The sequence below is a fragment of the Camelus bactrianus genome, chromosome 34, assembly GCF_048773025.1.
Source record: "Camelus bactrianus isolate YW-2024 breed Bactrian camel chromosome 34, ASM4877302v1, whole genome shotgun sequence".
Lineage (NCBI taxonomy): Eukaryota > Metazoa > Chordata > Mammalia > Artiodactyla > Camelidae > Camelus > Camelus bactrianus.
Genome location: NC_133572.1, coordinates 18945000 through 18959672, shown reverse-complemented (window position 1 = coordinate 18959672; position 14673 = coordinate 18945000). Strand labels below are relative to the sequence as shown.

Below are 14673 nucleotides of genomic sequence, written 5' to 3'. Positions count from 1 at the left end.
ATTAGAAACCCAGATCTCCATTTTTGCTGGACTGTGGTTTTGTAATTCAAATAAGGGAAATTTGACAAATTCAAACCACACTTTGTCCCCCAAATAGTATTTAAATGTGTGGGTTCGAAGAGATGGCATTGCTCATTCCAGAGAATGCCAAGTGTCTTCATCTTTCTGGGTCAAAGCAGATTTAGGCTTCGACTTACTGCCCAGCACGCAGAATATTTTTATTCACAAGCTTAAGGTGTCATGTCTGAGAATAATGATGCTGTTCATTTTCTTGTCATGTGTCTGGTTGAATATTTAGTAGTGGTGACTTCTGATACAGTTATGGAAAATGTCCACGTTCAGAGCACATTAAAGGAAAAGCTGTTCTGTGCTTCATGCTGAATCATTGCCTTGCACCTGACCTTCACGGCAGCGCCAGGAAACTAGGAGATGGTTTACTTGTGAGTAATTGTTAGGACCTGGGTGGCTTCGTTACCGAGTTCTAACTCATTCTGCTCGCCGCACGACAGGCCAATAAACAGGGAGATGCGGTGCTGGGGCAAAGAATAGCAACTTTATTTGGAAAGCCAGCAGACTGAGAAGATGGGGGACTAATGTCCTGGAGAACCATCCTGCTCCAGTCAGAATTCAGGCTCCTTTTCTATTAAAAAGGGGAGGGAGTGTGGTTGTTGTTGCAAACTTCTTGGTGTAGGAATCCTTTATTCTTGCAGCTGTCCAAATGGGTCACATCATGGTGCCCCTGTAAAACCTCCAACAAAACAAATGTTATTTTCTATTCTGCAACTTGTTATCTTTATTTAAGCGCAAAAGTGTTCATATCCTTAAAGGTCAGAGCCTTGAGAACAGGCTCTCCTGTCTATTTCAGGCTAAAGGCAACACTCTTTTACAAAAGGCGCAGAGCCAGCAAGACTCAGCCTAGAAAACAGGGCACAGGGTTAAAGCCAAAGGAATGGATCTAATACGGAGTCAGATCTGTTCTTCTCTGTTACAGCTTTGCTTCATTAATTAGGCTTTACCATCTATAGTGTAAAAGAAAGCATGACATGACATTCTCAAGTGGTTGTGGAAAATGTGCCTAACAGCTAACTCAGAATTATTAAAGTGTGTTCACGTGGATCTTCAGCGTAGAAGACCAAAGCAATTAGGAAGCGATCCTCTGAAGCTGCGGCAGTTGATGGGGTTGGTGTGGGCCATGTGCCTTTGAGGGACACACATTCCTGTTGGAGAGAAGAGCTCAGGGATGGAAGGCACAGGTTGATAAGGGAAGTAGCAAACAGGGGGGCTGTAGAAATACCCCAAGTATAGACAGGATAAGGCAAAGCCCTTGTATAGTCGGCATCAATCTCCCCTCCCACTTCCTGCAGAACACCTCCCCAGATGGACCACGCCCAGCAGGCAAGAGTGCTGGTTACGCAAATGCAGCTGTAAGGCCGTAGCCCAGGCCTCCCCACCCTCCAGTGAGCTCGCCACCTCGGAAGACTTTCTTTTATAAACGGATCACCTGTTTTCATCCAGAGACTTACTGGAGTGGTGGGCATCCCATTCAGAGAGCCATTCGGAGGCTTTTTCCAACAACAGGACAGATTCCCCCCAGGCATCCCTTCTTGGTAAACATCAGTTAGTTTGCCCTGAAGGAACTAAACACAGGTATGAATCATACGTAGGCGAGCAGTTGGCATTAATTTTAATTCCAAGTACCTAGTGTTTGATCTTGGTGCCATGTGCTTGGCAAGATGCTCAGTAAATCATTTTCTGCTTTTCCCATTTCTGTTGTTCAGTTGACTGTTGATTTTTTTTAAATTTTTTTCTGATGTATTTTTCTTTGTTCTCTTTTAAAGGAGAGATTTAAGGAAGCTGAGGAGATATACCAGGCTGGAATAAAGAACTGTCCCGATAGCTCAGACCTACACAACAACTATGGGGTTTTCCTAGTTGACACGGGTGAGTGAGCTTGGAGGGAACCCATTCTGCTGAGATTAGATATTACTGTCTATCAAGCTAGATGGCAGCCACCTAAACAGCACCCCAGAAGCAGAACTCACTGGGCTTGGCCGGCAGCCCACACCGTTGACGGTCACATTGCTTGTTGGGGTTGTCCTTTCTCTAAACCTTTAAGCTCAGTTCAGTAAAGTCTGCCCAGGTCTTGTAATCATATCCCTAAGGAAAACTCCCCGGGGGGCAGGTGGTGTGGCCTTGACCATTTAATGACTAGCAGGCGTCTTTGAATATAGCCTTTGGGCACGTTTATAAATCTGTGATGCGAACTGTTCTCTGCAACAATGCAGAACCTGCCTCTGGATCTATTTACTGGCAGATGGTAAATACTGTTCTACAGCTGATTTTAAAATTTCTCCAGAATTGTTTCGTGGTTCCTTGTGTGATACCTACCACAGAACCTGCACTGTTGTAACGGCTGGAGGGGACTCCTACAGGACAGATGCCGTATAAAATACACTTACTTCATCTTATTTAATGTAAAACTTTACTGGGTAGTGGTTCTGTGTTCTTTATGATTTGGCCCCACATACTGTTGGCATATGATGAATACTTACAAAGAATGAAGGGATATGTGAATTTAATACAAAAACACCAATTTGTTCTCACCGACTGTTAGACTGCCTGCCCTGCACTGAAGTTCAGTTTTGCTGACTTTTGTCAATATGAAATGCTCGAAGGGGGTTTAATTTTCTAGGATATTCGAAGCTCTTCTGTTTTATAGAACATACTTTTACATCTTGATTCCCTTAGGCAACGTCCCTGATTTTTGCATGGAAACTGTTTCAGAGCGCCACCTGCTGGCTCATTCGCAGCATAATCATAAATTAGATACAAAGCTTGAAAAACCAGAAGAGACCTGCTGGCCTGCCTGGTCTAGCCCTCTTCCTTATGCTTCAGCAACAAACCATCCCACCTCCACCCCCAACCCCAAGAATCTCACTGACCACAGCTTCCCCCCACTCCCAGTGTATTTGTGTTTTCACTCTGGTGAAGTTCTCCCCATTGCCAGTGACTCATAGACCTTCTACATACATGGAGTCTCTTTTGGCCCCTCCTAGTCAAACCTGCATTCGAAGCAGGCAGTCTTGAGAAAATGTTTGTGCAGGTAATAAACATCCCGTTCCCTGGAGAATCTCAGACTGTCCCACAGCTCAGCCACCTACACTAGGAAGCTTCTTTGGGGAACGTTATCCTACTGGAGAGGCTTGATTCTAGTTCAGGCTTTTACTCTCACCTGCCCTGTGACTTTTATCAAGTTTCTTAATGTCTTTGCACTTTAGTACCTGTATCCGTAGAGTGATAATGTCTTTTTTAATATCTCTTAAATCCCAAGAGGCAGCTATGCGCTATCAAAAGGCAGTTAATAGTACCAGAAGTGCCTGCAAAACTCATGTGAGATCGTTTAATTAAAGTGTTTCAAAATATACAGTGCACTAGACAAATGCGAGGTGGCATTGTTATTAGTTTTTAAATCCTGTTAGATAAATACCATCTAAACAAAAATGTATGACTTAAAAAGAGATTTTCAAGATACAGCAGGTCCCTGCTTGTTTAAAGCAGTGCCTCAGTCACTATACTGCAGCAGAGTAATTGTGACGGACCCTTAGAAATTGCTTCGGAACGGTTTTCTTTCTATAATAGCCCATTCCATCTTTTCTGTGAGAAGCAACAATATTTATATATATAATCTCTGATCATCTCAAAACATCAAATTAGCTAGAGCAATGGCCAGAAAAAACACTTTGACTAAAATAATACACTTAATAAAAGAAACAGGCTTTAGTTTTTATTGCTTTTTTGTTATTAATATCTTCAGAAGTGAAAATGAATAGTGAAAATGGTCCAAAGTTTAAACAGTGACAAGGAAAAGAAGCCAACATGTGAGCTAATTTACAAACTGAATAATTGGTGGTATGACTGTAAAGAGAATGGTGAACATCAGAAGAGAAATGAGTCTGTATTTTATAATTAAAGCATGTTCCGCTCTTACCCACCGTTGGTTGCAGGCGCCCCAGAGAAGGCAGTGGCCCATTACCAACAGGCCATCAGGCTGAGCCCCAGTCACCACGTGGCCATGGTGAACCTGGGGAGACTCTGCAGGTCGCTGGGAGACAACAGTGAGGCTGAAGAATGGTACAAACGGTAAAGTTCCTTCTCTTCACTTTGTGAGCAACTCAGAGACCTCTGCTGTTGCCCATCAAATTTGTAGTTCATTGGAACACATGTTCTCAGAATACCGGCAACGTTTGCCAATGCAGGTAATACAGACGCTCATCTCCAAAGAGGACAGCACAACGCATGGTGCTTTGGGAATAAACAGTATCCCAGTTAATGACTTTCTTTGCCTGCTGGTTAGACCATGGTGCTAAATCAAGGTCGGAGTTTAATTCCCATTTTACTTAGTCCATTGTTTTCTGAAGTGATGGACTGCAATCCAAGCCACAAATAGCCATTTCAAACATGGATGTAGATGAAAGACTGTGTACACATCAAAACAGTCCTAGCAACGTTAATGGAAAAGAACTTTGGGGCTCGGTTTCCACATTGGAGGTCACTAGAGGCGTTCTTTTTAAAAATTTATTTATTACTGTATTATTTGATTGTTTGATTTTGGCCAGGGGGGAGGTAATTAGGTTTATTTATTTTTAGAGGAGGTACTGGGGATTGAACCCAGGACCTCATGCACCCTAAGCATGTGCTCTACTACTTGAGCTACACGCTCTTCCCCCACTAGAGACATTCTTATTGTCAGAGGTTGGCACCATGATCTTGCGCGCGCGCTCTCTCTCTCTCTCTCTCTCTTTTTTTTTTTTTTTAACATTCTTCTTGATACAAAATACAAAGACCATGTGGGAGCAGAGTCTCAAACCATGGGCAGTGGTCCCTAAATCTAAGTTTCAGCCTTTGGAAATGTAGCTGTTTGATGAAAAGTGTCAATTTGTTTTCTCGAAATTCAGTGCCCTGCAGGTGGCCCGCAGAGCTGAGATACTGGCCCCTCTGGGGGCGCTGTATTACAACACCGGCAGATACGAAGAAGCTTTGCAGGTTTACCGGGAAGCCACAGCGCTCCAGCCTTCCCAGAGGGAACTCCGCCTGGCACTGGTGAGTGGGACAAAAGGAAGGAAGTGGAGCAGGGAACAGACGCAGAGCATGAGATGCAGGGGGCTCGACACAGGAAACCTTGGAACTGGAACTAGAACCATTCTTTATCCATTTAAGGAATATTCCTGTAACCAGTATTACAGCCACTCACCAAAGGCATGTGCACTAAACATGCTTTGAAGCTTTTGTTTTGAAATCATTTCAAACTTACAAAAATTTGCAGGAATTTAAAGTAACTCCCGTATACCCTTTCACCCAGAGTGATCAATTTTTAGCACTTTGATGCATTTATCACCCTCTCGTGTATGTATGTGTATGTGTACATATAGGCGTGTGTGTACATATATATATATATATGTATATATATTATTAATGCCTGTTTTTTCCTGAACCATGTGAAGGTTATAGATCTCCATACCTTTTATTCCTACACTTCAGCAAATAGTTCCTAAGAACAAGGACATCCTCTAACACAGCCACAGTACAGTTACCAAATTCAGGAAAATTAAAATCAACGATATTTTTTATTTCAATTGTTTTGGATCATTACTCTTCCCTTTCCTTTGGTTTTCAGTAAAACAAACTCATTCTCTTGTTATAAACACAGTGTTCTGCTGAAACCATAGGAAAACTTTTCTCTTTTGACATACTTTGTCAGCTTTTTAAAAAAGGCACACGTCTTGAGAGTTGCTAATATTAACTATGATGTAAAAATAGAGAAAAAGACAGATTTCTTCTGTGTAACACAGGGAACTGTGTTCAATATCTTGTAGTAACCTATAATGAGAAAGTATATGAAGTGGATCTGTGTGGATATGTATGACTGAAACATTACTCTGTACACCAGAAATTGACACATTGTAACTGACTATGTATTTCAATAATAAAAAAAAAAAGGCACAAGTCATTTCGTTGGATAGATTGGATGGTCCTGCCATTCATACACAAATGCATGCACACACCTAAATAAAGAAAGAAGCAAACAACAAAAAATGAAAGCCCACAAACTGTGGTGAGTCAGCCCCCTCTGTGAGTCATGCACAGACGCTAGGCACCTTTGTCGGGAATGGGGCCTGAATGCTTGATCTGATACAATCATAACCAAGTGTCCTCTAAGCCAAGGTCGGTGTGCTTTTGCAGGCTCAGGTTTTGGCTGTGATGGGTCAGACAAAAGAAGCTGAAAAAATGACCAATCACATCGTGTCGGAGGAGACGGGGTGCCTGGAATGCTATCGCCTGCTGTCAGCCATCTACAGCAAACATGAGCTGCACGAGAAGGTAGGGGACTCGGGTCCGAGTTGTTTGGATTCACGGGTAGAAAACGGGGTGCACCTGAGTGACCCTCCATCTGCACACTCACAGGGCTGAGCGGTCTTGGACGTCGTCAGGTGGCGTAGCGTACCTTCTGGGCACTTTTCACACATACCTGCTCGATTCCTCAGATGTCCCCTGGAAGTGGTATTTTCTTGGCTCATCTTTGATCTGAAGATTTCATGTTTTATTATCTCCATCTGTTTCCAGCTAACTCTATAAAGACTAACATCTGTATGCTTCACCATTTTCTGTGCTCCTTCAAATATGTTTTATGGAATCCTTATAACAACCCTGTAAGGCAGGTCAGTGGCCCTGCGTTGCAAATGTACTATTTCTCTCCATTTTAAAGGTCACGTAACCAGTTAATTCACGAACTGATTCAACAAAATATTTATTGAATGCCTGCTATAGGCCAGACACTCTGGTGGGCAATGGGGATAAACTGTCATGGAAGAAAACAAAAAAAATCACTGCCCTTGTCCTTGTGGGGTTTACAGTCAAAGCGGAGACAGAGATTAAACAAGTCATCACAAAACCAAGGTGGAATTATAGCTGTGCCCAGTGATGTCACAAAGAGCAGCGTGGCGCCCAACGAGCATATGATCAGGGGACCTGAGTGGTCTGGGTGGGCAGGCTCCCTGCAGAGTGATGTGAAGGTGAGGGCTGCGTGACAAATAGGTATTAAGCAAAAGGGGGCAGTGAATAGCGTTCCAGGCAAGAAAAAGCACGTGCAAAAGCCCTGTGTCAACATCGAATGGCCCGTCTGAGGGATGGGTGTGAGGGAGGAGGGTGCACGTGGGAGACGTGGCCACAGAGCTTACTGGGGACTCCACCCCAAGGCTTGGGACCAGGGCAAGGGTTTTGTTCCTTATCCTGGAAGAAGCTTTGCTGTTTTCAGGAGAAAAGCAACATTGTCAGATTTGTGCTTTGAAGGGACCTCTGGCTGCAGGGGGTGGGGCAGTGTGTGCTGGGCACCGGGGGCCTAAGAGGAGTGGTCCAGATGGACACATGGTCAGGGCCAAACATCTCCGACCCCAGATCTTGTTTCAGTGGCATCACGTGACTTTCCTGTACAACGATCAGGAATATTTCATTGTCACTAACATAAATAGGAAGCCTGAGCAGTAGATCCATTACTTTGGCAGGGCTATGTTATTTCCCAGTGAGAATGTTAAAGAGAAGGAATGAAGAATGTGTTTTGATTGTCAGTCACCACACGAGTTAATACGTAAGAACAAAAAGTATGCATTTCATCTCTTATGTTAGTTTTTCTTTGTGTAATCTCCGTTCATTCTGTCTCAATTTCCAACCCACACAGGCCCTTGATGCTATAGACAAGGCTCTCAAGCTGAAACCAAAGGACCCCAAAGTTATATCGGAACTTTTTTTCACAAAAGGAAACCAACTCAGAGAGCAGAACCTTCTTGACAAAGCTTTTGAGGTATAAACACTTCATAAAAGGATTATTAAGTTCTTGGATTAAAATGACTGCTCCCTCCGTCTTTCATGAAGCATATACATTAAAGCCTACGATCATTGGCGCGTTTGTGGGGTGATTTTTCTGATTAGTGACATGATGTTGTAAGTTTATTTTTTTATAATGGAGCCTCTGGGTTTTGACTATTAGGAGTCCCACAATATCTCTGCATTATTGTCTGAATTATCACCTTGAACTTGATGTTTGAAGCTTTCCACATTTTGTCCTCAAACCAGCTTCCCTCTGTCTCTCTTTCCTCCCCACTCTTTCTTTTTGTCTCTCTGTTTGCCGTCAGTAACCCTGTTTCAGCTGGACTGGTGCTTCGGCATCCCACACATCCTGGAACATTGTCCCCACCTCGGCCCCTCCACCCTCTGCAGATTCCCACCCATCCACCGCCACAGGTCTGTGTCCTGGTCCTCCTGCCTTAGGAAGCCTTCTGGACCCTCCTTTCTCCCAGTGACCTTGTTTCCTCATAACTCCTAAAACACTGTCTCTACCAGTCATTTGAAAGTGTCATATGTTACATTGTATTGTGTCTCTCTGTCCCCTCCCTCCCCCTTCCCCTCACTCCTCCTTCCCTCTCCCCTCCCCACCTCCCCGCTCTTCTCCCACCCCACCTTCCCCCCCCTCCTCTGTGCACGTGCACAGAGGCAGCTCAGCACTCTTATTCAATTGGACTTCTCCTCGTGGAAAGGGTCTGCTTCCTTCTGTGTTCTAAAACATAGTATGCTGCCTCCTACAGGTGTTCCATGTGTACAGCTTTGGAATACAATTGACTTAACACAATTTGAAATAAAAAAGATTTACAAACATAGATAGAAATGTTACAGAAATACTATCCATTTTCCTGGGTAAAGCCACAAGTTGGAATTAATGAAGGCATAAAATTGTGTGGAATATATCATGAGAAAAAGTAAAATTTCAGAGGATATAGCTATTTTTGAAAATAAATAGTAAAAGGCTTTTAAAATATTATTGGAAAACACATGTAAAGATATTTGGAAAAATTATTGAATGTGAATGCTTAAAACAGAAATGGTGGCATATTTGAAGCAAAAATTGTGCATTTTTCTCTGCCTTGTAAACACCTTCAATACTGTCATTCTTAAGGTATTTGTTAACATGACTGTTTAATGATTAATTAATATTTAATTATGAATATTTATATGGCATCTCTATCTGATCTTATGTATTATTTTAAAAAGAAAAGTATTTTCTAGTGGCTTGACCAATGACTCAAATAATCATTATAGTGTAGCTGGATTTGTGAGAAGTAGGAACAGAGCCATTGGCTGGTCGCAGCTGTAATATGTTCGCATTTTTGTGTATGATTCACACGTATTAAGTAATTTAACCTTCACACAATCATGTAAGAAAGGCATGGTCTCCATTTTACAGTTGAATAAACTGAAACTCAGAGGTTATGTGTCTCACGTAAGGTCACATAGAGGGTGAGAGGCAGGGCATGATTTGAATCCGGGCTCTTGACTTCCATACGACGTCCCATCTCTGTGGGTAAAAATTAATCCACGAGACAGACCCTTCAGTTTACTTTAGCAGCTTTTTAAGAATTCAGTTTCTTAACATTTGATTCTTTTTCCTAAAACTGAAGTTGAGGAGGGATGGGCAGATTCTAGTTACTTCGTGGATCTGCTCAGGGGGATTCTTGCTGATAAAAACAGCAAGGAACGTGAGAATGTACACACAGATCCCCAGCTTTGTCACTGAAGGCAATACTCTTGGCCTTTAGTTCTACTGAAGGTGGCAACCACTCCTCAAGTCAAGACTCAGCGGTGAGCATGCCTCTGCAGCAAAGCAAGGTGCAAAATATTAAAAATGTGCCTCACAGATGTTACGTTTAATGGAATACGTTATTCAGACAAAAAGTATTTGAGAAATAGGTAACTCCCTTCAAACACGTGAAGCCCTTTCATAAGACAGGAGAAAAAGAAAGGCTTTCTAATGACCAGCACTGTCTCCCATGAAAGGAGATGGCCTTAAGGAGACGCTGAGCATCGGTCGTTCCAAGGACTCAGGCGTGAGCTGCATAACCAGATCGGTCGTGTCCTGAGAGGGTTCAGCTGCGTAGGAAACTATGCTAGGATTCTAGGATTATAACATTTTCTGCTTCCAAACTCCATTTATAGCGAAAAAGATCGAAAAGCACCATTTTCTTGCAGGTCAAGGCCAGCGAGAAACGCTGCGCTCTGATAGAAACCGCGTGGATTTCCGGCAGGCATCTCAGTCTCTTGAAGCCCAGAGGTTAGCTCTGCAGGGAAATTACACACTTCAGGTTCCTCCACTTTAGAATCATCGACTCTGAAAAATCATAGACATGAAGGGAACACCTGTGAACTAGAAGGGGCTGGTTCACCGTTGAAATTCTCACATACGAAGAACATGGTCTTCGCAATCCTGTAGCGTGAAAGATGGGTTCTCGTTTCCCGAGATACTTGAAATTTCTGAAGCTATTTCTTGTATGTCTAGAGCTACAGAGCGGCCGTGGAACTCAACCCAGATCAAGCCCAGGCCTGGATGAACATGGGTGGGATTCAGCACATCAAGGTAAGAAAAGAATCCGCGTCCGTGTGCGCTGCGTCTCCCCTTCCTTTTCTCTCTGCCTTTTTCTCCCTTAAAAGACTGAGCATCTGCTGTGAATTCCCTCTCTGACTTACCTGAATACCCGAAACAGAGGTGTTCAGAAGTGAAATCAGCACAGTTTATATTCATTTTGTGTTATTTAGATAGTGAATGTCGTGAAGCCATTTTCAAAATAAATCTGTATAAATTAGATTCCATGATTCTCTTTATCATAAAGAAAGTCACATGTACTTAAGTATCATCACGGAGCAGAGGAAATCTGCTTATGGGAACCAGAGTCTTGTGAGGGATTCACTAATGTAGCTCGTTTTCCTGCAGCTTAACTCACTGTTAAGATAAAGTGTTCCTGTTTCTTACATCTAATGTATCTTTTAGTCCCTAATATTTTACTGAAAAACACGGTTGTGTGTGCATGTTTGTTTTCGAAAGGAAAAGCTACCTTTGAGTGAGTAATTGAAAGTTGCCCTTTGCGGGGCTGTTGTCTGTAATGACAAAGATGCACTGTCATTCATTCATCCATCCATTTGTTTGACAGGCATGTGTAGAGAGCATCTTACATACCAGGTCCTCTTCTAGGTACAGGGAATACAGCAGTGAACACATAAGACAAAAATTCCCGTCCCCATGGAGCTAACATTCTAGGAGGGGAAAACAGGCAATAAATAAATAAACACATACATACACACATGCCTACATTCACATGCAATGTATCAGATGGTGATAAGTGTTATGAAGAATGAAAGAGAGAAACAAGATAGGGAGTGCCAGGGGTAAGGGCCAAAATTTTAAATTGAGGTGGTTAGGGAAGGCCTTGATGAAAAAATGTGATTTCAGCAGAGACCTGAAGGGAGCAAGCCATGTGGCAGAATAGGGAAAGTGCATGTGCAAAGGCCCTGAGGTATGACCGGGCTGGTGTATTTAAAGACAAGGGAGGAGGCAAGGGAAAATAAATGAAAGAAGCCGGGTCAGAGAGGTCCCATGGCCAGATGATGCAGGGCCTTGAAGGGGATGGTAAGGTTTTTGGTTTTCATGCCAAATAGGTTGGGGTCCTTGGAGGACTTTGAGTGGAGAAATGCCGCGATCTGACACATTTTCAAAGGATCTTGTTTAGGTAACTTTTTTTCTAGCTTCTATCAGCCTTTACCGTGACGAAATAGCAAGGTACTGATTAGGACTTAAACAAAGGCTTAATAGGGTTTACGATTAAGTGGAAACTGGTCACTCTCAGAAACACAACAAAATGAAAAGGTGACCTATGACTATATAGATGGGAGGGGAGAATGGGATAGTTGCTCTGCAGCTATGAGCCTGGATCTAACAGAGGAACAGAGATGGTGAATCCAGTCAAGGCCAGATCTCTGGCCTGAGCTCTGATCTTAATGACATCCCACGGTGTCCAGCAGTATCTAGTCGGAAAACATAGAATGAACTTATTTTTAAAAGCAGTAACATAATAATTTAATGTATGTTATATTTTCAAATAGTATACTCAGTATGTTTTTAGATGGAGTGCACATGCATTTAAAGCAGTGGGTTCAACTGTTAAATAGAGAAATGCCATAAATACACTCATCCCACAGGCTCTGGAAGTAAAGAGACAACAGTAGATTTATGTTGCTTTTTCAGATTAACAAGGGGGCTCATTGCCTTGGATTTAGAGGTGTCCCCTGAAAACGTGTCTGGAGATGGAGGAAGGATCTATTGAGTGTATTGCTCTAAAATGTAACACGCATGCTGGTTAAAAATGAGTTTATCTTCTTTTCATCTCAGTGGACATCGTGGGTTAGGTTGAACAGTATAAAATTGCCTTGTTTGCAATTTTTAAATGTCTAATATCAGTAGATTCATAGGATGCAATCCGATATAAACATACATAGACCAGGCGCACGGCTTGGATGTGGTCAGTTGGATGTCACCATTAGGCTGCAGGAATAGCATCCTGAGGTCTTCTAGAGCAACCGTTCACTTCCTGCGTCTTTTGCATTGCCAGGATGTGGGTGCATCAAGCGGTGTTACCCCGTTCCCAGACCCCACTCCTTGCCTGAGCCTGGGTGAAGTGCAGGAAGGGCTCAGGGCTCGGGGAAGGTTGAGAGTTGGGATAAGGCTTTGCAAGGAGATAAAGAGAGGGGAGAAGAGAGTGTCCCTTGCTCATAGTACTTGGTGATAAAAGATACTATTTTTTCATGAAGTTTTACATAAAATGCAATGGCTGGACCAAAAAAAGCTGCAATACATTCTTAATAATCAAAGAATTGCTTCGCCTGAGCCATATCACCTAGTACTGTTTTCAATACTGCCCTGTGACGTTCATGCATTTTTCTAGAATGGAACTGGCCGATAGAACTTTCTGCCGTGATGGAAATGTTCTGTGTCTGTTCTGTCCAAGGTCGTAGACACTGGCTCCATGGGGCTATTGAGCACTTGAAATGTGGTTGGTGCAACTGAGCACCTGAATTCTGAATTACAATTAAATGTAAATAGCCACGTAGGACCAGTGGCTGTCATAGGAGCTAGCACATTGCTACAAACTGGATAATTCAAATTCTCTATCTAGCATCTAGAAATTGGGGACACTGGATTAACAGGTAGAAATATTTTTTTAAAAAAATAAGGCTTCCAGTTTCATCAAGAAAAGAGCAATTTGTGGGAAGACAGAAGAGAAAAGCAGTAACATTGCTAAATCCAGGTTCTCATTTGTCCAGAGTTCTGTTCAGCCTCTTATCAGAAACACTGTTAATAATCAGAAGTATTTTCATTTGTGCACGTGCTGAAGCCTGGATTCCCAGCGTACAACGTTCTCTCCTGCCATTTCACTCTCCTTTTCCAAATAACGACAAGTGAATGCTGTAAGAAACAGATTTTACACGGAGCCTAAACAGTCTTTTAATAATGATAGTGACCATCAGATTGAGTGCGCTCTGCACATCCGGTGGTGCCCGAGGTCTTGGCACGTGTCAGTTCGCTTGGAAGAGAGTTAAGCTTTTGATAAATATCAGTTGCTGTTGCTACAGAGCACTTTCACTCCTAGGGATACTGTTTTAAATTGTGCTGAAAATTCAGAGAATGACTAACGTTCATCCACGTGGAGCTGTAACGGAGAATAAAGTAGAATGAAGTTCATCTTTTTTTGGAATGGAGAGATCTCTAACGAGCTTCCTTCTCTGGACACAGCTCTGAAAGAGGGTAGACCATAGGGAAGGAACACGTTTAGTGGCAGAAAAGAGGCTGGAAAAAGTTAAGAATTCTGACTCTCTGGGACCAGGCACACATTGTTGCCAGTTTGGGAGACATTGAACAGACCAGATGGCGGCCAACAGTGTGGAGACAGGTGTCCTTAGCAGGTCCAGAGTGACATACATTCCCTGCTGCCTTCAGAGTATCCAGCAGACACATATTGTCACACACCTGGAGTATCAGATAAATTTGACTCCGTATTATTTATTATCAACTCTTTTCATTTTATAAAAACTTATGTTTGCATTAAAGCCTGTGTTAGGCAAAAGTTACTTTTATGTTTTAAGCTCAAGATTGAAATGCTTCCTACCACTATGTAAGTATAGTGGATTACTCAACTATTTACTCTTTTTATTGAAGTATAGTCAGTTTATAATATTGTGTTAATTTCTGGTATACAGCATAGTGATTCAGTTATACATATATGTATTCCTTTTCATATTTTTTTCATTCTAGGCTATTACAAGGTATTGAATATAGTTCCCTGTGCTATACAGTAGGACCCTGTTGTTGATCTATTTTATATATAGTAGTGTGTATCTACAAATCCCGGACTCCCACTTTATATCTCCACCTGCCCCAACCCTGGCAACCATAAGTTTGTTTTCTATGTCTGTGAGTCGGTTTCTGTTTTGTCATTAAGTTCATTTGTGTCATTTTTTTTAGATTCCACATGTAAGTGATATCATATGGTATTTGTCTTTCTCTTTCTGGCTTACTTTGCTTAGTATAATGATCTCCAAGATCATCCATGTTGCTGCAGATGGCTTTATTTTATTCTTTTTTATGGCTGAGTAATATTCCACTGTGCATAAAATCACATCTTCTTTATCCAGTCATCTGTCGATAGACATTTACGTTGCTTCCATGTCTTGGCTATTGTACTAAACTATTTACTTTTTAATCATTACTCTTGCAATTTCAAAAATATCTCACACACACAT

The 14673-nt window shown here is 42.2% G+C and overlaps 1 protein-coding gene across 4 annotated transcripts in view; it reads left to right on the top strand.

Moving 5' to 3' along the window:
* Positions 1-14673, top strand: part of TMTC1 (transmembrane O-mannosyltransferase targeting cadherins 1) — a 239362-nt gene that overhangs the window by 218368 nt on the left and 6321 nt on the right. For 3 of the 4 annotated variants that reach the window (XM_074357367.1, XM_074357368.1, XM_074357365.1), the window contains 6 exons: positions 1839-1941; positions 4005-4140; positions 4956-5100; positions 6241-6378; positions 7733-7855; positions 10382-10459. In XM_074357367.1, coding sequence (XP_074213468.1) covers positions 1839-1941; positions 4005-4140; positions 4956-5100; positions 6241-6378; positions 7733-7855; positions 10382-10459 — 723 coding nt within the window. Of the gene's footprint in view, positions 1-1838; positions 1942-4004; positions 4141-4955; positions 5101-6240; positions 6379-7732; positions 7856-10074; positions 10157-10381; positions 10460-14673 lie in introns of all 4 variants that reach the window. The other variant, XM_074357366.1, reaches the window with a different exon arrangement.